Source organism: Palaemon carinicauda, chromosome 42, assembly GCF_036898095.1.
Source record: "Palaemon carinicauda isolate YSFRI2023 chromosome 42, ASM3689809v2, whole genome shotgun sequence".
NCBI classification, from domain to species: Eukaryota; Metazoa; Arthropoda; class Malacostraca; order Decapoda; family Palaemonidae; genus Palaemon; species Palaemon carinicauda.
Genome location: NC_090766.1, coordinates 24,891,501 through 24,919,264, shown reverse-complemented (window position 1 = coordinate 24,919,264; position 27,764 = coordinate 24,891,501). Strand labels below are relative to the sequence as shown.

The 27,764-nt window shown below is 44.6% G+C and overlaps 1 protein-coding gene across 1 annotated transcript in view; it reads right to left on the bottom strand.

Moving 5' to 3' along the window:
- Window positions 1-27,764, bottom strand: part of LOC137633216 (chitinase-3-like protein 2) — a 93,176-nt gene that overhangs the window by 14,093 nt on the left and 51,319 nt on the right. Inside the window, exons 3-6 of the mRNA XM_068365385.1 lie at window positions 26,224-26,333; window positions 23,322-23,475; window positions 22,801-22,892; window positions 22,338-22,553 (exon numbers count right to left, since the gene is read on the bottom strand). Coding sequence (XP_068221486.1) covers window positions 22,338-22,553; window positions 22,801-22,892; window positions 23,322-23,475; window positions 26,224-26,333 — 572 coding nt within the window. The remainder of the gene's footprint in view (window positions 1-22,337; window positions 22,554-22,800; window positions 22,893-23,321; window positions 23,476-26,223; window positions 26,334-27,764) is intronic.

Below are 27,764 nucleotides of genomic sequence, written 5' to 3'. Positions count from 1 at the left end.
ACGCCTAGTACAAGTCCTAACACTACACTGCCTGTATTTAGGAACTTGGGAATGGTCAGACATCTTGAATTTAGAGGTAGTCAAGGGGGAATTCCAAAATTAAGCAAAGATCGTTAACCAATGAATCAAATTAATTCCAAAAGCTTGCTAAGCTAAGGATAAAGCTTCCTGAACAGCGAAGGCTAAACTTCAGAGCAAATACATCACCAAATCGTGAACAAAAGACTCCAAAATCAACAGCGTATCCATGTAGGTCTTGCCGGCGGCACGACAGAGGAAAAATTGAGGTCTTGTTGACAAGAAGTACTTGAGTACCTGACCACAGATGGCGCTGTTGAGCACACCCCCACCTGGATAGCGATCGCTGGCGTATCCCGACCGTAGATTTCTGTCGGGCAACGGAGTTGACAGCTACATGATCATCGGGTAAGATTAATATTGAAAAATAAAATGTAAGGAAGAGTAAGGTGATCAGAGAAAATGAAGTAAAAAGGCTGAAGTAGTGCATGGTAGAATAATGGAGGTTTAAAGGTCACTCATGAATGTCAGAGAATGCCCTAGACTGACCATATATAAATACTGTACTGTATGATCAGCACTCAGGCCCTCTCCACCCAAGTTAGGACCAGGAAAGGCCAGGCAATGGCTGCTGATGACTTAGCAGGTGAACCTACAGGCTTCCCCAAACTGGCCAACCTTACCTCACAAGGTTGGTGAGGTTGCAGGCACTACAAGAACCCACTGAGCTTGAGGGGGTCTCAAAACCTAGTCCAGCAGATCACCAGGCAGGGATGTTTTGAATAGGATACCAAAACAATGATTGATTTGTATATCTCCAGTAAATTAAGTTGATGAGATTAAGATGAGAGAAGAAAATTGGAATGTGAAGAGGAATTGTTGAACCAGCTCTCCTTTATTGAAATGAAGTGTGGATAATGAATGTGAATGAAAGAAAAATGGATGAATCTGGAAAGATGAACAAATGAAAGAAAAAAGGATGTAGCTGTTAAGATGTGCAGTTTGTGTGGTATATGAGATTAAGATTAATTATAATGTGAGAAATGTGGTTACAAATAAGAGAAAGCAGTATAATGGGATGGTCAGAGTACAGTATCTTATGTACAGGTAGGTTTGATCTTCTGAAAAGAATGAATGGCAATAGGTAAGTGAAAAGTATATATTGTTCAGAGGTACTAGAAGTTAGAAAAAGAAGGCATAAAAAGCAATGAACAGATTGCAAGTAAGAAACACGAAAGGAAAATCCTTGGTATCTAGGAAGTCAAAGTATGTGTGTGTGTGTATGTCTGCGTGCAAGGTAAAAGATAAATGCTACAGTTTGGAATAAGTTCACTGATTAGAGGAGTCTCCTGGTAAGTTTTACCGCACAGAGGGTTTGCCCACAATTCAGTTGTTATAAGACAAATTTGACAGTGTCTGTTGTGTTAGTTTTCTCTGGTACCCGGGGTGGTACGGTGAAACACCTTAATGATGAAAATAAAATTTAATGATGAAACTATTCCAATGCATTCCTGGGAGGCACATAGCTATACCCTTCAAAGCAAGAACTTCTTGACCATAAAAAAAAAATTATCTGACTGATACTGGCCCCCAAAATATTGTGGCACTTAACAGCACAAATGTGGCCTATTGACTTCAGAAATGTCTGAGTAGTAATCCATTATTCTGGGAACCAGATGAAAAATGTTATTTTCATTAGTAAAATAAATTTTTGAATATACTTACCCGATGATCATGTAGCTGTCAACTCCGTTGCCCGACAGAAATCTACGGTCGGGATACGCCAGCGATCGCTATCCAGGTGGGGGTATACACAACAGCGCCATCTGTGAGCAGGTACTCAAGTACTTCTTGTCAACAAGAACTCAATTTTCTCCTCGGTCCACTGGTTCTCTATGGGGAGGAAGGGCGGGTTCTTTAATTCATGATCATCGGGTAAGTATATTCAAAAATTTATTTTACTAATGAAAATAACATTTTTCAATATTAATCTTACCCGATGATCATGTAGCTGATTCACACCCAGGGTGGTGGGTGGAGACCAGCATATATGTTAACAAAGAAGCTAAGTATCCCGTATTTCATTTTATCAGTTATTCAAAATAACAAACATAAAATAAATAAGTACCTGGTAAGGAAGTCGACTTGAACCATTACTCTGCCTTTTTTAAGTACGTCTTCCTTACTGAGCCTAGCGGTCCTCTTAGGATGCTGAACGACTCTTAGGTGCTGAAGTATAAAGGGCTGCAACCCATACTAAAGGACCTCATCACAACCTCTAACCTAGGCGCTTCTCAAGAAAGAATTTGACCACCCGCCAAATCAACCAGGATGCGGAAGGCTTCTTAGCCGACCGTACAACCAAAAGAACAACAAAAAGTATTCAAGAGAAAGGTTAAAAAGGTTATGGGAATGTAGTGGCTGAGCCCTCACCTACTACTGCACTCGCTGCTACGAATGGTCCCAGGGTGTAGCAGTTCTCGTAAAGAGACTGGACATCTTTGAGATAGAATGATGCGAACACTGACTTGCTTCTCCAATAGGTTGCATCCATAACACTCTGCAGAGAACGGTTCTGTTTGAAGGCCACTGAAGTAGCAACAGCTCTCACTTCATGTGTCCTTACCTTCAGCAAAGCAAGGTCTTCTTCCTTCAGATGAGAATGTGCTTCCCTAATCAGAAGCCTGATGTAGTAAGAAACTGCGTTCTTAGACATCGGTAGAGAAGGCTTCTTGATAGCACACCATAAAGCTTCTGATTGTCCTCGTAATGGCTTTGACCTTCTTAAATAGTACCTAAGAGCTCTAACTGGGCAAAGTACTCTCTCTAGTTCGTTCCCCACCAAGTTGGACAGGCTTGGGATCTCGAACGACTTAGGCCAAGGACGGGAAGGAAGCTCGTTTTTAGCCAAAAAACCGAGCTGCAAGGAACATGTAGCCGTTTCAGATGTGAAACCTATGTTCCTGCTGAAGGCGTGGATCTCACTTACTCTTTTAGCTGTTGCTAAGCACACGAGGAAAAGAGTTTTTAATGTGAGGTCCTTAAAAGAGGCTGATTGGAGCGGTTCAAATCTTGATGACATTAGGAACCTTAAAACCACGTCTAGATTCCAGCCTGGAGTGGACAACCAACGTTCCTTTGAGGTCTCAAAAGACCTAAGGAGGTCCTGTAGATCTTTGTTGGTGGAAAGATCCAAGCCTCTGTGGCGGAATACCGCTGCCAACATACTTCTGTAACCCTTGATCGTAGGAGCTGATAGGGATCTTACGTTCCTTAGATGTAACAGGAAGTCAGCAATCTGGGTTACAGTGGTACTGGTTGAGGAAACTGCATTGGCCTTGCACCAGCTTCGGAAGACTTCCCATTTAGACTGATAGACTCTGAGAGTGGATGTCCTCCTTGCTCTGGCTGCCTCCTTCGAAAAGCCTCTAGCTCTTGAGAGTCTTTCGATAGTCTGAAGGCAGTCAGACGAAGAGCGTGGAGGTTTGGGTGTACCTTCTTTACGTGAGGTTGACGCAGAAGGTCCACTCTTAGAGGAAGAGTCCTGGGAACGTCGACTAGCCATTGCAGTACCTCGGTGAACCATTCTCTCGCGGGCCAGAGGGGAGCAACCAACGTCAGCCGTGTCCCTTTGTGAGAGGCGAACTTCTGAAGTACCCTGTTGACAATCTTGAACGGCGGGAACGCATACAGGTCGAGATGGGACCAATCCAGCAGAAAAGCATCCACGTGAACTGCTGCTGGGTCTGGAATCGGAGAACAATACAACGGGAGCCTCTTGGTCATCGAGGTAGCGAATAGATCTATGGTTGGCTGACCCCACAGGGCCCATAGTCTGCTGCAAACATTCTTGTGAAGGGTCCACTCTGTGGGGATGACCTGACCCTTCCGGCTGAGGCGATCTGCCATGACATTCATATCGCCCTGAATGAACCTCGTTACCAGCGAAAGCTTTCGATCTTTTGACCAAATGAGGAGGTCCTTTGCGATCTCGAACAACTTCCTCGAATGAGTCCCTCCCTGCTTTGAGATGTAAGCCAAGGCTGTGGTGTTGTCGGAGTTCACCTCCACCACCTTGTTTAGCTGGAGGGACTTGAAGTTTATCAAGGCCAGATGAACCGCCAACAACTCCTTGCAATTGATGTGAAGTGTCCTTTGCTCCTGATTCCATGTGCCCGAGCATTCCTGTCCGTCCAGTGTCGCACCCCAGCCCGTGTCCGATGCGTCCGAGAAGAGACGGTGGTCGGGGGTCTGAACAGCCAATGGTAGACCTTCCTTGAGAAGAATGCTGTTCTTCCACCACGTTAGAGTAGACCTCATCTCTTCGGAAACAGGAACTGAGACCGTCTCTAGCGTCATGTCCTTTATCCAGTGAGCAGCTAGATGATACTGAAGGGGGCGGAGGTGGAGTCTCCCTAACTCGATGAACAGGGCCAGCGATGAAAGTGTCCCTGTTAGACTCATCCACTGCCTGACTGAACATCGGTTCCTTCTCAGCATGCTCTGGATGCATTCTAGGGCTTGATTGATCCTTGGGGCCGACGGAAAAGCCCGAAAAGCTCGACTCTGAATCTCCATACCCAGATAGACAATGGTCTGGGATGGGACGAGCTGGGACTTCTCTAAATTGACCAGGAGGCCCAGTTCCTTGGTCAGATCCATAGTCCATCTGAGATTCTCCAGACAGCGACGACTCGTGGGAGCTCTTAAAAGCCAGTCGTCTAAATAGAGGGAGGCTCTGATGTCTGCCAAGTGAAGGAATTTCGCAATATTCCTCATCAGTCTGGTAAACACAAGAGGTGCCGTGCTTAGGCCAAAGCACAGGGCTTGGAACTGGTACACAACCTTTCCATAGACGAACCTTAGGAAAGGTTGGGAGTCTGGATGGATGGGGACGTGAAAGTACGCGTCTTTCAGGTCTAACGAGACCATCCAGTCCTCCTGCCTGACCGCTGCTAGGACCGACTTCGTCGTCTCCATCGTGAACGTCTGCTTGGTGACAAAAGCATTGAGAGCACTGACGTCCAGCACCGGTCTCCAACCTCCTGTCTTCTTGGCTACCAGGAAGAGACGGTTGTAAAAGCCCGGGGATTGATGATCCCGGACTATGACCACCGCTTCCTTTTGTAGCAAGAGCGACACCTCTTGTTGCAACGCTAGCCTCTTGTCCTTCTCCTTGTAGTTGGGAGAGAGGTTGATGGGAGACGTAGTTAGAGGGGGACTGCGGCAGAACGGAATTCTGTATCCCTCCCTTAGCCACTTCACAGACTGAGCGTCTGCACCTCTGCTCTCCCAACCTTGCCAGAAGGTCTTGAGTCTGGCTCCTACTGCTGTCTGGAGAGGAAGGCAGTCAGAACTTGCCTTTTGCGGACTTGGAACCCTTCTTGGACTTGCCACGGTGACTGTCTGCACGGGTACCTCCTCTGCTGGAGGCTCTGCCACGAAAGGGCGGGATGAACCTAGATGCAGGAGTGTCAACTGCTGCAGGGCGGAAGGGTCTAGGCACGGAAGGTAAGGTTTTAGCCTTACGTGCAGAAGATGCCATAAGATCATGAGTATCCTTCTGGATAAGAGAGGCAGCCATCCCCTTAATCAGCTCCTCCGGAAACAGACACTTGGAGAGAGGAGCAAACAACAACTCTGACTTCTGGCAAGGAGTGATACCAGCTGATAAGAAGGAGTAAAGATGTTCTCTCTTCTTAAGGACTCCTGACACATACGAAGCCGCAAGTTCACCGGACCCATCCCGAATTGCTTTGTCCATGCTAGACATGATCAGCATGGCCGAGTCCTTGTCTGAAGGGGAAGTCTTCCTGCTTAAGGCTCCCAAACACCAATCGAGGAAGTTGAATATCTCGAAGGCACGAAAGACTCCCTTCAACAGATGATCCAAATCAGAACAGGACCAGCAGATCTTCGAACGTCTCATAGCCAACCTGCGGGGAGAGTCAACCAGACTTGAGAAGTCGCCCTGGGCAGAGGCAGGAACTCCCAAGCCGGGTTCCTCTCCCGTGGCATACCAGACGCCCGACTTAGAAGCAAGCTTGGTAGGCGGAAAGACGAAAGAAGTCTTTCCCAGTTGCTTCTTGGAATGCAACCATTCTCCCATAACCCTCAAAGCTCTCTTAGATGATCTGGCGAGAACAAGCTTGGTGAAGGCAGGCGCAGCAGACTGCATGCCCAGAGCAAACTCGGAGGGAGGAGAACGAGGGGTTGCAGACACAAATTGCTCAGGATACAAGTCCCTGAACAAGGCAAGGACTTTACGAAAGTCTAAGGAGGGAGGCGTAGACTTGGGCCCTTCAAAATCAGAGTGAGGTTCATCCAGATGTGCAGCTTCGTCATCCGATACACCATCATCCGACAGCTGAGTTGTAAGTGGCAAAGGTAGAGCAGAAAGCTGAACGGCTGAATCCGGCAGTACGGGTGCATGCGTACCTGCGGATCCAACATCATGCCGCTGCTGGTCGGTCTGCGAGCTGGCAACAACAGAAGCAGAGGGCTGGTGAGTGGGAGGGGCTGCGGTGGGTTGAGGAGCATGTGGTATGGTATGCAGAGCATGCTGTAAGGTATGCGGCGCATGCTGCATGGTATGCGGAGCATGCTGTAAGGTATGCAGAGCATGCTGCATGGGCTGCGGAGAAAGCCGCAAAGTGCTGGAACCCGGCAGCTCTACAGAACCTTCCCACTGCTGATGCGGTAGCTCAGGCATGTTAGCAGATGGTGCAGCAAGAACATGCGTCTGGCAGGGTGGACTGCGCATCGGTGGTGGAGCTCTCACAGGTGGAGTGTGGGAGCAGGCAGCCGCAGTATCTGCTGAGCGCACAACCTCGGCGGGTTGTAGGTTAACAGGAGCAGTGATAACCTTCTCAGCATGATACTCCTGCATGAATGCAGCAAGCTGAGACTGCATAGTCTGCAGCATGGACCACTTAGGGTCTACTGTGGTTGGAGCAACAACAGACGGAGCAGTAGCCTGTTGAGGGACCACTCTACCTCTCTTGGGAGGTGTGCAGTCATCAGATGACTGCGGCGAGTCCGAACTGACCCAGTGGCTACACCTGGGCCGTTGGACTCGCTCGGAAGGGACCTTACGTTTGAGCGGTCGTGAGACCTTGGTCCACCGTTTCCTCCTGGAAACTTCTTCCACAGACGAGGAATGTAAGGGCTCATTCGTCTGTATGTGGATGGGACGATCCTTAACAGATACGTCCGCAACCACTGAGGATACATCCGTGCGCCGATCAAGGCCTGCCGAACCCTTTGGTCCTTCGACATTGCTTCTCCCCTGGGCTTGGGAGCTTGCAAGAGGTCCCGGACTGGGAGGACGACTGGCACGCACAGATGTACCCTCATGCGCAACACTGACACTGACACTTTGCACATCACTAGCACTAACACTTCCCACTGCACTTTTCGCTTTCAGCTCTCTGACATCTGCCAAGAGCTGATTACGGTCATTAGCCAATGACTCCACTTTGTCACCGAGAGCCTGAATGGCACACAACATATCCGCCATACCAGGCTGAGCACTCGTAGCAGGTTCGGGAGTCACCACCACAGGGGAAGGAAAAGGTTGAGGGGCATGGGGAGAGGAAAAATCCACAGAGCGAGAAGAACTCCTCCTATTTCTCTCCTTCTCTAACCTATGTGCATATCTAAGGAATTCGTTAAAATCGAATTCCGAAAGCCCAGCACATTCCCCACATCGATCTTCCAATTGACAGGATTTACCCCTACAATTGGAACATACGGTGTGAGGATCTATAGAGGCCTTCGGAAGACGCCTAGTACAAGTCCTAACGCTGCACTGCCTGTACTTAGGTACTTGAGACTGGTCAGACATCTTGAATTTAGAAGTAGTCAAGGGGGGATTCCAAAATCTAGCAAAGTTCGTTACCAATTAATCTAAATTAATTCCAAAAGCTTGCTAAGCTAATGAGAAAGTTTCCTGAATAGCGAAGGCTAACACTTTAGAGCAAATACATCACCAAATCGTGAACAATAACTCCAAAATCAACAGCGTATCCAAGTAGGTCTTGCCGGCGGCACGACAGAGGAAAAATTGAGTTCTTGTTGACAAGAAGTACTTGAGTACCTGCTCACAGATGGCGCTGTTGTGTACACCCCCACCTGGATAGCGATCGCTGGCGTATCCCGACCGTAGATTTCTGTCGGGCAACGGAGTTGACAGCTACATGATCATCGGGTAAGATTAATATTGAAAAAAGACTGATGACTCCAGTACCACAAAGGCCAACACAGAGATAACTGTCTTCCTTTGGAACCGTCACCAAAACAGAAAGTGACAGAACCTACAAAATAGACAATGAAGCAAAGCTAACTAGTTAGTGATTATAAGGAACACCTCCAACCAATATGTAAAGACACTTTTCTAATAACGTTCATGTTTGGAGGTTGAGGCTCAAGGAAAACAATCTTAAGTCCAGTCCTCCAGCGCTACTTTTGACTACAAAAGGACAGGACTGAGGTGTCAGAAGAGGTATCAGAATAGAACCCTGAACCATTTGACCAAAGTCTTATTCTTCAGACAAAGAGAGACCAAAATCACTGGTGAATGACTAAGCTCAGTCTTGCACTTGCACTGAATATTAGTGAGTTGCACAGCATCAGAAATATAAGTACTAGGATAAATAACAAACTTAGCCTGAAAACCTTTGTCAGGTAATACAGATGATGAGGATAGATTAACATTGGTAACTGATACATGAAGAGGGACACATCAGAGTACAACATGAGTAGCAACAATAGATGATTGTATAAATTTGAGTAAATTGATCAAACTAATAATTTGGGATTTCATAGTACAGCACTCGGAGATATGCAATTTAATAAGAATAATCTATGCGATTTAATAAGAATAATCTAAAAAAATAAAAATGGATGCTTATCTAGCTCTTGAGTAACAACCTATACTTCTAAGCCTAACTGAAATGGATGTTGAACTAACTTATCTAAAGGGAGAAGACAAAACAATAGCACTGTGACTTGAACTAGACTCTGAAGTACCGCAATCTTCCCTCTTCCTACGCTTAGCATCCCTACCCTGAAGCCTTTTTATAGCTCTCTCATATTAACGATACAAAGAAGAGCATTTGTCTCATCGAGAAACCAAGGTACTGTACAATGTTTACACTGCCACACAATACTGTACACAGAAAATGAAGATTAACTCACCCGAATCAAAGCCTATTTACCCTAAACTTAATCAAATAATGCATCTTAGAAAATGTAATTATAATTTCCAGACTTATTCAAAACAAGTGACTGCTCCCCGCACTCTAGTTTTGGGGTGTTTGAATGTGCGTGGATGTAGTACGATAGAGAGTAAAAGATGTGAGATTGGAAGTATGTTTAGAAGTAGAAGGATAGATGTATTGGCCTTGTGTGAGACAAAGATGAAAGGAAAGGGTGAAGTGATGTTTGGTGAAATGTCTGGTAGAGTGTCTGGGATTGAAAGGGGAAGAGCGAGAGAGGGTGTGGCTTTATTGTTGAGTGAATGGATGACAGGTAAAGTAGTGGAATGGAAGGAGATATCATCTAGGTTAATGTGGGTAAGGGTTAGGTTGGGTAGGGAATGTTGGGCGTTTGTCAGTGCGTATGGGCCAGGTAGTGAGAAAAGTGAAGAAGAGCGGAATGAGTTCTGGAATGAATTAACTAGGTGTGTAGAAGGACTGGGTAGAAGGAATTATGTAGTTGTTATGGGTGACTTAAATGCTAGAGTGGGTGCTGGAGAGGAAGAAGGTGTCATTGGGAAATATGGCGTGAAAATGAGAGTGGTGAGAGACTGGTAGATATGTGTGTTGAACAAGAGATGGTAATAAGTGCTAGCTTTTTTAAAAAGAAAGATAAAAATAAGTATACATGGGTAAGAGTGGCAAATGGAAGAGTAGTAGAAAGGGCATTAATGGATTATGTGTTGATAACTAAAAGAATGTTTGGAAGATTGAAAGACGTGCACGTGTTTAGGGGTATGGCTAACGGTATGTCTGATCATTTTTTGGTGGAAGGAAAATTAGTTGTAGCAAAATAGTGGGGGAATAGAGTAGGTGGATGTAAAAGGGAGCTAGTGAGGGTTGAAGAGCTAATAAAACCGGGGGTAAAAAGTAAATATCAGGAAAGGTTGAAAATGGCATATGACGAGGTGAGAGTAAGAGAAACTGGTAATTTAGAGGAGGAGTGGAAGTTAGCAAAAGAAAATTTTGTTGGGATTGCAAGTGATGTATGTGGCAAGAAGGTTGTTGGAGGCAGCATGAGGAAGGGCAGTGAATGGTGGAATGAAGGAGTGAAGGTAAAAGTGGAAGAGAAAAAGAGGGCTTTTGAAGAATGGCTGCAGAGTAATAGTATAGAGAAGTATGAAAAATATAGAGAGCAAAAGGTGGAAGTAAAGCGCAAGGTACGTGAGGCAAAGAGGGCAGCTGACCTGAGGTGGGGTCAGGGACTGGGTCAGTCATATGAAGAGAATAAGAAGAAGTTTTGGAAAGAAGTGAAGAGAGTAAGGAAGGCCGGCGCAAGAATTGAAGAGACAGTGAAAGATGGAAATGGAAGGTTGTTAAAAGGAGAGGAGGCAAGGAAAAGGTGGGCGGAATATTTTGAAAGTTTGCTGAATGTTGAGGATGATAGGGAGGCAGATATAATTGCGGTTCCAGGTGTTGAGGTGCCAGTGATGGGAGATGAGAATGAGAGAGAGATTACAATAGAGGAAGTGAGGAGAGCACTAGATGAAACGAGAGTAGGAAAAGCATCGGGTATGGATGGTGTGAAAGCTGAGATGTTGAAGGAAGGGGGTGTGACTGTACTTGAATGGTTGGTGAGATTGTTTAATGTGTGTTTTGTGTTGTCAATGGTACCAGTAGATTGGGTCTGTGCATGTATTGTACCACTATATAAGGGTAAGGGAGATGTGCATGAGTGTTGTAATTCAAGAGGTATTAGTTTGTTGAGTGTAGTTGGAAAAGTGTATGGTAGAATACTGATTAATAGGATTAAGGATAAAACAGAGAATGCAATCTTGGAAGTACAGGGTGGTTTTAGAAGAGGTAGGGGTTGTATGAATCAGATTTTTACAGTTAGGCAGATATGCGAGAAATATTTAGCAAAAGGTAAGGAGGTGTATGTTGCGTTTATGGATCTGGAGAAAGCATATGATAGAGTTGATAGGGAAGCAATGTGGAATGTGATGAGGTTATATGGAGTTGGTGGAAGGTTGTTGCAAGCAGTGAAAACTTTCTACACAGGTAGTAAAGCATGTGTTAGAATAGGAAATGAGGTGAGCGATTGGTTTCCGGTGAGAGTGGGGCTGAGACAGGGATGTGTGATGTCGCTGTGGTTGTTTAACTTGTATGTTGATGGAGTGGTGAGAGAGGTGAATGCTAGAGTGCTTGGACGAGGATTAAAACTGGTAGGCGAGAATGATCATGAATGGGAGGTAAATCAGTTGTTGTTTGCGGATGATACTGTACTGGTAGCAGACACAGAAGAGAAGCTTGACCGACTAGTGACAGAATTTGGAAGGGTGTGTGAAAGAAGGAAGTTGAGAGTTAATGTGGGTAAGAGTAAGGTTATGAGATGTACGAGAAGGGAAGGTGGTGCAAGGTTGAATGTCATGTTGAATGGAGAGTTACTTGAGGAGGTGGATCAGTTTAAGTACTTGGGGTCTGTTGTTGCAGCAAATGGTGGAGTGGAAGCAGATGTACGTCAGAGAGTGAATGAAGGTTGCAAAGTGTTGGGGGCAGTTAAGGGAGTAGTAAAAAATAGAGGATTGGGCATGAATGTAAAGAGAGTTCTATATGAGAAAGTGATTGTACCAACTGTGATGTATGGATCGGAGTTGTGGGGAATGAAAGTGATGGAGAGACAGAAATTGAATGTGTTTGAGATGAAGTGTCTGAGGAGTATGGCTGGTGTATCTCGAGTAGATAGGGTTAGGAACGAAGTGGTGAGGGTGAGAACGGGTGTAAGAAATGAGTTAGCGGCTAGAGTGGATATGAATGTGTTGAGGTGGTTTGGCCATGTTGAGAGAATGGAAAATGGCTGTCTGCTAAAGAAGGTGATGAATGCAAGAGTTGATGGGAGAAGTACAAGAGGAAGGCCAAGGTTTGGGTGGATGGATGGTGTGAAGAAAGCTCTGGGTGATAGGAGGATAGATGTGAGAGAGGCAAGAGAGCGTGCTAGAAATAGGAATGAATGGCGAGCGATTGTGACGCAGTTCCGGTAGGCCCTGCTGCTTCCTCCGGTGCCTTAGATGACTGCGGAGGTAGCAGCAGTAGGGGACTCAGCAGTATGAAGCTTCATCTGTGGTGGAAATGTGGGAGGTTGGGCTGTGGCACCCTAGCAGTACCAGCTGAACTCGGCTGGGTCCCTGGTTAGGCTGGAGGAACGTAGAGAGTAGAGGTCCCCTTTTTGTTTTGTTTTTTGTTGTTGTCGGCTACCCCCCAAAATTGGGGGAAGTGCCTTTGGTATATGTATGATGTTATATATTGAGGAAAACCCAATATGGTATAGCTACAATAACATTCATACAGTTTCCTAAAAGCTATTAGTATCATTAGTTATCAATTGGATGTGTAAATGCATGCTTTCGTTACGATTGGAGATGAAATGTAAACAAAACAATGGTTTCCCTTATATTTTGAGTTTCTTAGGACACAGGATAATATTATCTTTAAATATATTAAGAAGTCTATTTGTTACTTATATGTGTGCATATCTTTGATAGCAGTAGCCTGAAATCAGCTGACAATGCTTACATTTTCTCAGATGGGCTCACATGAAAAAAGCTGACTTTATTGATATAGAGTTATTCCTTGAATAGGCTATTTATTATGAAGATATGCTAGTAATAAATAAAGTAAAAATAGTTTTACCCTCATGTAAATAAATATACTGTACTGTAATTAAATATAAATATCTCAAACTATGTACAGTACTTTTTCTTATGGTGACCTATATAATGCCACCTGGACACTACTCTGGTTACCAGGATTTGGTCCATAATATCTGAAACAGTTATAAATAGGTCGGATATTGCGAGGTTTTGCTGTACTTCGCCAATGTCTCAGGATTTGACAAATCCCGAGTAGCAGTGAAGTAGGTGACTGCTTAAGACTATTGGTCAATTTAGGAAGCTGGCCAGAGAATAGGATTCCATGGCAGCAGGCTCAGCAGCTGAGAAGACTGTGCTCTCAGTCTTGAGTCTTTTCACAAGCAAACCGGCCATTGACGCAGACACTACAAGATCGACGGAAGTCGGAAATGGTCTCTTATCTTTGATACGTAAAATCTTCTCTGTTAGGAGATTTGGGAATTCACTATGTCCAAGGCCTTGCAAGCATGTTCCAACCATGGCAACTTATTAGGGGTCTTAAGATCATTAAGGGGCACCAAAATTGATTAATGGCTGTTAAAAATGTTATTTTCATTAGTAAAATAAATTTTTTAATATACTTACCCGATAATCATGTAGCTGTCAACTCCGTTGCCCGACAGAATTCTACGGGAGGGATACGCCAGCTATCACTATACTAGAAGGGGGTGTACTCACCAGCGCCACCTGTGGCCAGGTACTGCAGTACTTCTTGTTGACACCACCTCACTTTTTCCTCGGTCCACTGGTTCTCTATGGGGAGGAAGGGTGGGTCAATTAAATCATGATTATCGGGTAAGTATATTCAAAAATTTATTTTACTAATGAAAATAACATTTTTCAATATTAAACTTACCCGATAATCATGTAGCTGATTCACACCCAGGGGGGTGGGTGAAAACCAGTGTACATGACTAAAGGATAGCTAAGTATCCCGTATTTCATATAATCAGTTATTTCAGAATAACAATGAAATAATAAGTACCTGGTAAGGAAGTCGACTTGAACCGTTACTCTGCCTTTATTAAGTTCGTCTTCCTTACTGAGCGCAGCGTTCCTCTTAGGAGGCTGAATCAACTCTAAGGTGCTAAAGTATATAGGGCTGCAACCCCTACTAAAGGACCTCTACACAACTTCTAACCCAGGCGCTTCTCAAGAATGAATTGACCACCCGCCAAATCAAAAGGATGCGGAAGGCTTCTTAGCCTACCGTAACAACCCATAAAAACAACAATAAAAGCATTCAAGAGAAAGGTTAAAAAGGTTATGGGATTAAGGGAATGTAGTGGCTGAGCCCTCACCTACTACTGCACTCGCTGCTACGAATGGTCCCAGGGTGTAGCAGTTCTCGTAAAGAGACTGGACATCTTTAAGATAAAATGATGCAAACACTGACTTGCTCCTCCAATAAGTTGCATCCATTATGCTCTGCAGAGAACGGTTCTTATTAAAGGCCATCGAAGTGGCTACGGCTCTCACTTCGTGGGTCCTTACCTTCAGCAAAGCAAGGTCTTCCTCCTTCATGTGAGAATGGGCTTCTCTAATCAGAAGCCTTATATAATACGAAACTCCGTTTTTGGACATGGGCATCGAAGGTTTCTTGATTGCACACCATAAGGCTTCTGACTGTCCTCGTATAGGTTTTGACCTATTAAGATAATATTTCAGAGCTCTGACAGGGCAAAGAACTCTTTCTAGCTCGTTACCTACCATGTTGGAAAGGCTAGGAATTTCAAACGATCTAGGCCAAGGACGTGAAGGAAGTTCATTCTTAGCTAAAAATCCGAGCTGTAAAGAACATGTTGCAGATTCGGATGTGAACCCAATATTCTTGCTGAAGGCATGAACCTCACTGACTCTTTTAGCTGTTGCAAGGCAGACGAGGAAAAGAGTCTTGAGGGTAAGGTCCTTGAAGGAAGCTGACTGGAGAGGTTCGAACCTAGGCGACATAAGGAACCTTAAGACTACGTCTAGATTCCAGCCTGGAGTGGGTAAACGACGTTCTTTAGAAGTCTCAAAAGACTTAAGGATGTCTTGAAGGTCCTTGTTGGAAGAAAGGTCCAAACCTCTGTGGCGGAGAACTGAAGCCAACATACTCCTGTACCCTTTAATCGTAGGAGCCGAAAGGGATCTCTCATTCCTTAGATGTAAAAGGAAGTCAGCTATTTGGGTTACAGAGGTATTGGTAGAAGAAACTGCATTGGCTCTACACCAGCTCCGGAAGACTTCCCACTTGGATTGGTAGACTCTACGAGTGGATACCCTCCTTGCTCTGGCAATCGCACTGGCTGCCTCCTTCGAAAAGCCTCTAGCTCTAGCGAATCTTTCGACAGTCTGAAGGCAGTCAGCCGAAGAGCGTGGAGGTTTGGGTGCAACTTGTCTACGTGAGGTTGACGTAGAAGGTCCACTCTTAGAGGGAGAGTCCTGGGGATGTCGACCAGCCATTGTAGTACCTCTGTGAACCATTCTCTTGCAGGCCAAAGGGGAGCAACTAGCGTCAGCCGTGTCCCTTCGTGCGAGATGAACTTTTGAATGACTCTGTTGATGATCTTGAACGGTGGGAATGCGTAAAGGTCGAGATGGGACCAATTCAGCAGAAAAGCATCCACATGAACTGCTGCTGGGTCTGGAACTGGGGAACAGTACAAAGGAAGCCTCTTGGTCATGGAGGTGGCAAACAGATCTATTGTAGGCTGACCCCACAAGGTCCAAATTCTGTTGCACACGCTCTTGTGAAGGGTCCATTCCGTGGGGATGACCTGATCTTTTCTGCTTAGGCGATCTGCTGAGACGTTCATGTTGCCCTGAATGAACCTCGTTACTAGGGTGAGGTTTAGACTTCTTGACCAAATGAGGAGGTCCCTTGCTATCTCGTACAGGTTCCTCGAATGGGTCCCTCCCTGCTTGGAGATGTAAGCCAAGGCTGTGGTGTTGTCGGAGTTCACCTCCACCACCTTGCCTAGCAGGAGGGACTTGAAGTTCAATAGGGCCAAATGAACTGCCAGGAGCTCCTTGCAGTTGATGTGGAGCGTTTCCTGTTCCTTGTTCCACGTTCCCGAGCATTCCTGTCCGTTCAAGGTCGCGCCCCAGCCCGAGTCTGATGCATCCGAGAAGAGATGAAGATTGGGGGTCTGAATCGCTAACGATAGGCCCTCCTTGAGAAGGAGGTTGGTCTTCCACCACAAGAGAGTGGTCTTCATCTCTTCGGTGACCGGGATAGAGACTGCTTCGAGCGTCAAATCCTTGTCCCAATGAGCTGCTAGATGGAATTGGAGAGGGCGGAGGTGGAGTCTCCCTAACTCGACGAACAGGGCTAACGATGACAGGGTCCCTGTGAGACTCATCCACTGTCTCACCGAGCAACTGCTCCTCTTCAGCATGCTCAGGATGCAATCTAGGGCTTGGCTTATCCTTGGGGCCGATGGAAAAGCCCGAAAATCCTGACTCCGAATCTCCATTCCCAGGTAAACAATGGATTGGGAGGGAATGAGCTGGGACTTTTCTAAGTTGACTAACAGACCCAGTTCCTTGATCAAGTCCAAAGTCCAGTTGAGACTCTCCAGACAGCGACGACTCGTGGAGGCTCTCAACAGCCAGTCGTCTAAATAAAGGGAGGCTCTGATGTCGGATAAGTGGAGGAATTTTGCAATATTCCTCATCAGATGCGTAAACACCATAGGAGCTGTGCTTAGGCCAAAACACAGGGCTTGGAATTGGTACACAACCTTTCCAAAAACGAATCTCAGGAAAGGTTGGGAGTCTGGATGAATAGGAATGTGAAAGTAAGCGTCTTTCAGATCCAACGAGACCATCCAGTCCTCCTGCCTGACCGCTGCTAGGACCGACTTCGTCGTCTCCATAGTGAACGTCTGCTTGGTGACATAAGCATTGAGCGCGCTGACGTCCAGCACCGGTCTCCAACCTCCTGTCTTCTTGGCCACCAGAAAGAGACGGTTGTAGAAGCCCGGGGATTGATGGTCCCGGACTATAACCACTGCCTTCTTCTGTAACAGGAGCGACACCTCCTGGTGCAACGCTAGCCTCTTGTCCTTTTCCTTGTAGTTGGGAGAGAGGTTGATGGGAGAAGTGGTCAGAGGGGGTTTGCGGCAGAATGGTATCCTGTAACCCTCCCTCAGCCACCTGACAGACTGGGCGTCTGCACCTCTCTTTTCCCAAGCTTGCCAGAAGATCTTGAGTCTGGCTCCTACTGCTGTCTGGAGAGGAGGAGAGTCAGTGTTTGCCTTTTGAAGTCTTGGGACCTTTCCTAGACTTGCTCCTGGAAGAGTCTGGACGGGAGCTTCCTCGGCTGGGGGCTCTACCACGAAAGGGCGGAATAAACCTTGCAGCAGGAGTATCAGCCACTGGGGTGCGGTAAGTCCTGGGAGCTGAGGGGGCAACCTTAGTCTTACGAGCTGAAGAGGCCACAAGATCATGAGTGTCCTTCTGAATCAGGGCCGCAGACAAGTCCTTGATAAGCTCTTCGGGAAACAAGAACTTAGAAAGCGGAGCGAAAAGGAGTTGAGACCTTTGACAAGGTGTGATGCTGGAAGAAAGAAAGGTGCAAAGTTGCTCCCTTTTCTTAAGAACTCCTGACACAAACATTGAAGCAAGCTCGCCAGATCCATCCCTAATTGCTTTATCCATGCAGGACATTAAAAGCATGGCCGAGTCCTTGTCCGCAGGGGAGGTCTTATTGCTAAGGGCCCCCAGGCACCAGTCTAGAAAATTGAACATCTCAAAGGCACGAAATACACCCTTTAGGAAGTGGTCTAAATCGGAGAAGGTCCAGCAAACCTTAGAGCGCCTCATTGCTGTTCTACGAGGAGAGTCGACCAAACTTGAGAAGTCAGCCTGGGCAGAGGCAGGGACTCCCAAGCCTGGTTCCTCTCCTGTGGCATACCATACGCCCGCTTTAGAAGTGAGCTTAGTAGGTGGGAACATAAAGGAAGTCTTCCCTAGTTGCTGTTTAGACTGCAACCACTCCCCTAAAATTCTTAAAGCTCTCTTAGAGGACCTAGCAAAGACGAGCTTAGTATACGTTGACTTAACAGGCTGCATGCCCAGCGAAAACTCAGATGGAGGAGAGCGTGGGGTAGCAGAAACAAAATGGTCCGGGTATACCTCTCTGAAAAGAGCCAGGACCTTACGAAAGTCAATGGGTAGAGGAGAAGACTTGGTTTCTTCCACGTCTGATGAGGGATCCAGGTGTGCAGCTTCCTCCTCAGAAACCTCATCACCAGAGTGTAGCGAAGTGAGAGGTAATGCAACAGTGGTATGCTGAACAGCAGAATCAGAACAAGCGGGTGCATAAACGCTTGTGGTTTCATCCTCAAGTCTCTGTTGCTGAGTTAAAACCTGAGGTTCAGGCTGCAAAGACTGGTCAAGAAGAGTAGAGGAAGGTAGGCGCATGGATTGAGGTGGCTGACTCCTGGCATGAGTGTCTTGTCTCAAGAGTTGCGCTTGCTGAGAGGGTTGCGGATGCGCAGTAGCAGGTTCCTGAGGAACGAGTTGAGGTTCCTGAGGTGTGAGCTGCGAGAGTTGAGGTAGCGGCTGCGCAGAACGCAGTTCTTGTCTCGCGAGTTGAGGTTCCTGAGGTGCTAGCCTAAGGTGTTGAGGTTCTCGCCTTGAGGAGGGTTGAGGTCGCTGCAGCGAGTGCTGAGGTGGCTGCCTCATGGATGGAAGAGGTTGTCGTACCTCAAGAGAATGTTGCCTCGCTGGTGGAACCGCAAGCGGAAGCGGAGGAAGTAAGGCATAAGCTTCCTGCTCCCATTGCTGAGGTTGCCTTAAGGAAGGCGGAGGTTGCTGCACACCGCTGGAAACTGGCAACTCAGTACGCGGTAAGGTATCCTGAGGAGCCTCAACTTCGTACGCCTGGCAGACTGGGCTGCGGTTAGGCGGAGCGATCGCAGGAGGAGGTGTAACCTTCTCAGCCTGACACTCACGCATTAAGACCGCAAGCTGTGACTGCATGGACTGCAGCAAAGTCAACTTGGGGTCGACAGACGCTAAGGTCTGCTGAGGCAAAGCCTTAACAGAAGATGAGGTCTGTTGCGGCATCACCTTACCCCTCTTAGGATGAGTGCAGTCACCTGATGACTGCGGAGAGTCAGAGCTAATCCAATGACTGCAACCAGGTTGTAGAGCTCTTGAGGTCTGGACTTTGCGTTTGAGAGGTCTTGAGACCTGAGTCCAGCGTTTTCTCCCTGACATTTCTTCAGCAGACGAGTAAAAGACGGGCTCAATCGTCTGCGGGTGGGAGTGACGGTCTCTGTTAGACACGCCCGCAACCACCGAGGATACTTCCGTGCGCCGATCAAGGCCTGCCGAACCCTTTTGCCCTTCGACATTGCTTCTCCCCTGGGCTTGGGAGCTTGCAAGAGGTCCCGGACTGGGAGGACGACTGGCACGCACAGAAGTACCCTCACGCACCACACTGACACTGACACTAGCACTTGGCACTGCACTGACACTAGCACTTGGCACAGCACTGGCACTCTCAACTCCCACTGCACTTTTGACCTTAAGTTCTTTGACTTCTGCCATAAGAGACTTATGGTCACTAACCACCGATTCCACTTTGTCACCTAAAGCCTGAATGGCACGCAAAACAACAGACATATCAGGTTGAGTACAAATAGTAGGTTCGGGGGTAGCCACTACAGGGGGAGGAAAAGGTTGAGGATCATGAGGTGAGGAAAAAAGTGAAGAGCGAGAAGAACTCCTCCTAACTCTCTCTCTCTCTAACTTGGTTGAATATTTCAGGAATCGAACAAATTCAAGTTCCGAAAGTCCGGCGCATTCCTCACATCGATCTTCCAACTGACAGGGCCTTTCCCTACAGTCAGAACAAGCGGTGTGAGGATCTACCGAGGCCTTCGGAATACGCCTATTACAAGACCTACATCGTCTATGGGGTGGGGCTTGTGAAAGGTCAGACATCTTGAATCAAAGAGTAAGTCAAGGGGGATTCCAAATCAAGCAAAAAGATCGTTAACCATTAATCAAAGCTAAATGAAAGCTATCTAAGCTAATTAGAAAAGTTTCCAGTATAGCGACAGCCGAAATCTTAGAGAAATACTTCACCAAAAACCGTGAACAGAACTCCAAAATCATAAGCGTATCCCAGAATGTCTTGCCGGAAGCACGACAGAGGAAAAAGTGAGAGGTGGTGTCAACAAGAAGTACTGCAGTACCTGGCCACAGGTGGCGCTGGTGAGTACACCCCCTTCTAGTATAGTGATAGCTGGCGTATCCCTCCCGTAGAATTCTGTCGGGCAACGGAGTTGACAGCTACATGATTATCGGGTAAGTTTAATATTGAAAATTGCACTTACACAGGGTCCTTGGAAGCCTCTCCAAATTCATTCCACTCACAGATGATTGCAAGAACATTGTCAAATGTACACTAAGAGACTAACAAAGTACCCTGTGCTTTAACTTCTGAAGAATGCAACTGTGAGCGCAATATGGGGGGGGGGGGGAATTAGTGCTTGTGTAAGTAACAGGCACCTAGTGGTGGAAAACAGGGCATTGTGGTGCTTGTATGAGTGCTAAGAGCAGTATCGGGTAGGAATTTCCTGATGCGTTGTCTAGCCACGCGGGGAAGGAACAGGTGACAGGTGTTCTTGTGCAAGCATGCGTGAGCATATGGGCGCCTCCACGGTGATCCAGGGAAGGAAAACAATCCCATGGCAACTGATCACAATAGGACCGACAATCATGTGGTTAACAATCCCAATAGGATTAATCATATGGAGACTGTTTATGAAGAGATCGATCATGAGGAGACCAATGCTCATATGAATAAATGTTTTGTCGCCTGTAAGAATGAGGAAACCAATCGCCAGTTCTTCAAACATCATCATGAGTCAACTTCTACACCCTCAGAATCAAAACATCCTTATGGGGAGAAAGTGAGGTGTATCTCAATCGTCTAGGAGAAGGAAGGGAAAAACGATGCCTTTCATCCCAACTGACAGTGCGCATGCTCAGTTCAGTGTGAGATACAGCATAGGTAGCAGGTGTGCGAACACCTGTAACTCGTACTGAGACACCTTCCCGGTCTGAGTTGGTTCTCGGTACGGCACCGCCTCTCTCACATGTAGGTGAGGAGAGATTGGTTGAATTTTCTCAGGACTTTGACAAATTCTTCTTCTTTAGGACTTGAGTAGCAGCGTTAGAAGGATCAGCTGAAGACGAGGTGTAGGGAGAAGAGGAAGAGGAGCAAATATGCTTTTTCTTCTTGCCAGTCTTCAAGGTTGAAGTCTTGGGGCCTAATAACTATGATCCCGCAAAGGAAGTGGCCACAGGGACCTCTTCATCAGTGGACGAGACTGAGAACACATCATCGCGTGCCACATCAACCAGTGCTTCCACACGTGGAGAAGGTGGGAAAGACTCAGTGAAGAAAGCCTCAGATGCCCTGGAAGCAGCCAAAACCTTTAGAGGCTTCCCTGCCAATGGAATATCAGCGATACCCAAGGCAGGCCACAACTTCCTCAAGTCCAAGTCATTATCGACATCATTGGTCAGTACAGCAACAGGCAAGTCTCAAGGTAAAGGCAGAGGCACATCATCTTCACTAGGGGAAGGTAACGCTTCTATTTTCCCTGAGGAACACCTAAAAAACAAGTCAATATCTCCTCTCCCCCACGGATTCCTCCAGAGGACTCTGCTCTAGAGGAATCCGAGTGAGACACAACAGGTTAAGCGGTGCCAGAGGAAAAGGAGCTATAGAGATTCTTCAGCATCAGTTTAGGTGTATCCACCTCTAATAACAAAGCATTCCTCTAAGACTTCTCCTTCCTCTTCTTGGAGAACTCCACCTACTGCAGAGGAGGTCTCGACAAGCACTCACCATAAGGGGATGACTTCGAACAGTCATGCCCTAAGCTAAAAGCATAAAGCAGGCAAGGATCAAAGGCAGATCTCGACATAAACCCGCCTCATGTTTTTTCCCAGTTTACCTGGATACAGTCGCATATCAGCACACTTCTCCATTCACAGTAATGAAAAAAGAAAAGTATTGATACAACCAAGATTGAGGAGAAAGCAAGAGTACATCTATGCAGCTTACAAAATCAAAAGTGAGAGTTTAGTCAACTGACAGGTGAGTGGAGCTTACCCACCACCTGCCAGTAGCTAAAACTACCTTGTTAAAACTTAATTGGACGTTCCAGCTTCATTGAAGTCATACTGTACTGCTATTAAAGGATGGAAGTTTTTTTTCGTGTAGGAGCAAATGGTTCTGTATTCATTATTTTCATAAATATATTTTGCCACACTAAAATGTACATCTCTAATATGGTATAAAATGATAAAGTGCACTGCTATTTATACTTATTCATTTACCGATTACTATAAGCTCTTTGTTAAATATTTTTAAACAATTATATAATTACTTTATAAATAACATACACAGATCAGGCCTTACTTCCATGTACGTCCATACGTAGGGATCCCAACAACAATCTTTTCTTTTGGCATTCCTTTTTCTAGCCAATAATTTGCAGACCACTCTATATTCAGTTTTGCAAAGAGGCCAACTTCCTTCAAACCTGGAGCAAGTGGAGAGTTATGCCCCGTGAATGGCATGTATGACTGGAACATGTGATAGTCATATCCCATAATAGAAACAAAGTCGACATACCTGGTAAAAAATAAATTTAATTATTAAATATTTATCAAGTGGGCTTTCATGTTTTTATAATATGTTTATGCAATACAGTACAGATAAGTAAATGGTAAAATATTTCTAGACAATATAACACTGGTTATCACACTGTGATGTACACCTGTAATATAAAAAAAAAATTATACTTTCATTTTGTTTTTTAGTCACTTATGCAGGAATTATCTGTTCTAAATCTACGCTTCAAAGTTTGAAGATTTCTTACTTTGCAAGCTCGGAGACTTCATACGAACTATCCACTATTGACTGAGGTGAACCAACTGCAAGACTCAGCTTCAATGGTGGGTGGGAAGCCAGCTATTGATATGGAAAGAAAAATAAATCATAACTATGAATTGATAAAAATCAATATTTGAACATTTAAATTCAGGAATTTCTTTCTCAAGATAAAGGTCTTTTTTTTTTCCTTATACAAGTATTTCACTTCATGATAACATTATTTTTATTATTTTTATTATTATTACTAGCCAAGCTACAACCCTATAACCCTAAAGGGTCCTACAGACCTCTGACCAACAGTTTCCCCTCCCCTCTCATCACACATCCAAATCATCTCAACCTTTGAGTTGTCAGTCTTTCTATTTCCACCCTAATGATACAGGAACTCTCCATCAATTCCTTGTCTATAATAGAATTTGTTTACATTACTCCAGCCATGAATATGAGTACAGTACTCTAAAGGCATCCTTTAATCTCTCTCTACATATGACTTGTATACTCACTTACCTTGAGAGCATTATTGAGCTGCAGCACAAGATATGTGAACCATTTTCTCTCACGGGGATCCTTTTTCCACGCAGGCCAACCAGGAAATTCCCAGTCAAGGTCCAGTCCATCAAAACCATGACTTACAAGGAACTGTTGAGCATTGAAAGCGAATCTGAGAAATTACAATAAATCATTACAAATTTTGCCAATGGTACAGTATTTGCAGTATGTTTAAAATGAATGCAGCCTTGATCAAGAATGCCAATATAAAATAACCCACAAAGCAAGGGGAAGATAAAATCTATAAAAATTAATAAAAAATCATTTGATTAAAATAAAACAAAAGGTGTCACATATAACTGAACAGAATCTTGATTATTAGTACAGTAGGTCCTCGGGTTACGACGGTCCCGACTTACGCGGTTTCGCCGTTACGAACGCGCCCCATAAAAATATAAAAATAATATTAAGCGTCGTTCCGTTTTACACCATTAGCGTCGTAAGCGACGTAAACAATTGCGAACTAGTTTCTAGCGCGCGGTGGATGAATACGCTTTGCGGTGGTTGTGGGCGAGGAAGACGGCGTCGCTCAGTTCCACTCATACGCCATTTTTGGTTGTGATTGCCTGTTCTTTCTCTCACGTGTTTGATCGTTTTTTTGAACTTTTTGCCCTTCATTATGGCTCCAAAGCGCAAGGCAGATTCTTCTGATGGTAGTGCATCGAAGAAAAGGAAGGCCATCACCATGGAAGTGAAATTAGACATTATTAAGCGGTCTAAAAACGGTGAAACGCCAACGAACATTGGCCGATCGCTTGGCCTTAGCCGTTCGACCGTGGCTACTATCCTTAAAGATAAGGAGCGCATTGTTGAACACGTAAAAGGATCTGCTCCAATGAAAGCAACAGTGATAACGAAACAGCGTAGTGGTTTAATTATCGAAATGGAAAGGTTATTAGTGCTTTGGTTGGAAGATCAAAATCAACGGCGTATTCCAGTGAGCTTAATGGTTATTCAAGAGAAGGCTAAAAGGTTGTTTGAAGCGTTGAAAAAAGAAAGGGGGGGAGAAAGTGAGTGAAGAGTTTTCGGCTAGTAGGGGTTGGTTTATGCGATTTAAGGCTCGGGCCAATTACCATAATCTTAAAGTGCAAGGTGAAGCTGCTAGTGGGGATGAGAAAGCAGCAAGTGAATTTCCTAAAGCGTTGGCTGAGATAATTAGGGAGGGGGGTTATTCTGCTTATCAGGTGTTCAATGCGGATGAGACAGGTTTATTCTGGAAGCGCATGCCTAACCGCACGTACATAGCAAAGGAGGAGAAGTCAGCACCCGGTCATAAAGCAGGCAAGGAGAGGCTAACTTTGCTTCTTGGGGGAAATGCTGCTGGCGACTTCAAACTGAAGCCCATGCTGGACACAGTTGACCATGTTATCAAGAACATTGTTGCCCTGAGTAAGGAAACCGATTTGGAGATGGAGGTTGATGATGTTACGGAGCTGCTAGAATCTCATGGAGAGGAGTTATCTGCTGGGGACTTGATACAACTGGAGAAGCAGATCATAGAGGAAGAGGAAGAAGCCCCCACCCCAGACCCTAAGGCTTTCACAAGGCAGGGCTTGTCAAAAGGTTTTGCCGAGATACAACAAGCATTGGCAACTTTCGAGGCTCAAGATCCCAACATGGACAGGTTCACCAGGGTTTCCAGAGGTGTCATGGACTTACTGCAGTGTTATAAGGAGATTTTGGATGAGAAGAGGATCCTCTCTGTCCAGTCTAACCTGGAGCGGTATTTTAAGAAAGTAGAGAGAACTGCACCCTCTACATCAGCTGCCTCTACTACTCCAGATTTGCCTGCAACAGAGCCTCTACCATCAACCTCAGCTGCCTCTATTGCTACAGAGCCTCTGCCATCAACCTCAGCTGCCTCTGCTTCTCCAGCTTCTCCACCACCTCTTGTAGGCTCTTCACCTCCAGACTCGCCTGCCCCAGCTTCTCCAGCATCTTCTGTCTCACTTCCAGAGAATCCTGATTCACCTGCCCCAGTTTCTCCAGCATCTTCTGCACCTTCCTCTCCACAATAAACCAGTCTCTCCGTCCCTTGCAACATCCCTTCCAGTGTGCAAGCCAACCATAGGAATAAGGTAAGGAATTGTTCTCTTTTTTTTTTTTATTGATATTTACTTTAATTCATGTGGTAAGGAATTGTTTTCTTTTTTTTTATTGATATTTACTTTAATTCATGTGGTAAGGAATTGTTTTCTTTTTTTATTGATATTTACTTTAATTCATGTGGTAAGGAATTGTTTTCTTTTTTTTTATTGATATTTACTTTAATTCATGTGGTAAGGAATTGTTTTCTTTTTTTTATTGATATTTACTTTAATTCATGTGGTAAGGAATTGTTTTCTTTTTTTTTATTGATATTTACTTTAATTCATGTGGTAAGGAATTGTTTTCTTTTTTTATTGATATTTACTTTAATTCATGTGGTAAGGAATTGTTTTCTTTTTTTATTGATATTTACTTTAATTCATGTGGTAAGGAATTGTTTTCTCTTTTTCTAATATTGTTTTTATGTCATTTGATACATTTTATTATAGTACAGTATACAGTAATACTTTACAGTACAGTACAGTACGTATATTTATGGTGTTCCGACTTACACGGAAATTCGGGTTACACCGCGTCTTAAGAACGGATCAGCGTCGTAACCCGAGGACCCCCTGTATTTCAGCAACATTTTGATTTAACTGGAAAGATTCTGTCAAGCTGATATTTGAAATACTCTAATACTAAGTTTTACTGAGATTACAAGATAATTTAAAATCGTTACTTACTGTATGAGGAAATAGATCTGTACTATATTTGGGGGGAAATAAAGATAAAAAGGCTATGCACTGATTCAAATTATCCCCCTACTTACACAGCAATTGATTCTTGATCTCTGACAAGACTTTCAAATCCATCGGCAAGACAAAGAAGTACAAGGAGATTTGGATTCTGCTTCCTCAAACTCATCACATCACTATACACCTGGAAATCATAATATAGTATATGTAATTTTAAATAAATTTTATAGGCTACTGTAAAAAATACAATGAAGTTCACTAACAGATATTTCAGTCTTAAATTTATGTGGTTTGAAAAGAAACATTAATACCACAAAAAGTCTGGTAATAAGTATATCAATTTTCTTTAGCATAGAATTTTAAACTATATTTTACTCATCAGGGGAAATAAACACTTTATAGATTTCATTAAATACTTGATATCTAAAGTATCATATACTGTATTGTGTACAATAGTTAACTATGACTATCATTATTATTGTTCTATTAAACTATTATGATTCATTATTATTATCATTCACTGACAATGCTATCATCATTCTTACTATTATTATTATTTTTATTATTATTAATTGCTAAGCTACAACCCAAGTTGGAAAAGCAGGATGCTATAAGCCCAGGGGCTCCAACAGGGAAAAAAGCCCAGTGAGGAAAGGAAATAAGGAAAAATAAAATATTTTAACCCTTTTACCCCCAATGGACATACTGGTACGTTTCACAAAACTCATCCCTTTACCCCCATGGACATACGGGTACGTCCTTGCAAAAAACTGTTATTCACATTTTTTTTGCATATTTTTGATAACCTATGAAAAACTTCAAGCATTTTCCAAAAGAATGAGACCAACTTGACCTCTCTATGACAAAAATTAAGGCTGTTAGAGCAATTTAAAAAATATATATTGCAAAATGTGCTTAAAAAAAAAAAACGCCTTGGGGGTTAAGAGTTGGAAAGTTCAAAATAGCCTGAGGGTAAAAGGGTTAAGAACAGTAACATTAAAATAAATATCTCCTATATATACTATAAAAACTTTAACTAAACAAGAGGAAAAGAAATAAGGTAGAATAGTGTGCTCAAGTGTACCCTCACGCAAGAGAACTCTAACTCAAGACAGTGGAAGACCATGGTACAGAGGTTATGACACTACCCAAGACTAGAGAACAATGGTTTGATTTTGGAGTGTCCTTACTGCTTACCATAGCTAGAGTCTCTTCTACCCTTACCAAGAAGAAAGTGGCCACTGACCAATAACAGTGCAGTAACCATTTGAGTTAAGAAGAATTGTTTGGTTATCAGGTGTATGAGGAGAGAGGAGAATGTTTGGTTATCAGGTGTATGAGGAGAGAGAAGAATATGTAAAGCATACGCCAGACTATCCGGGGTGTGTGTATATGTGTGTAGGCAAAAGGAAAATAAACCGTAATCAGAGAGAAGGATCCAATGTCGTACTGTCTGGGCAGTCAAAGGACCCTAAAACTCCTTAGCGGTAGTATCTCAACGGGTGGCTGGTGCCCTGGTTAACCTACAACCTACTATCTCTGGTTGGATATCCAAGGGGTGCCCTGATGCTGTAATGTCACATTTAAACATGAAAATCCACAGGTTGACTACTAT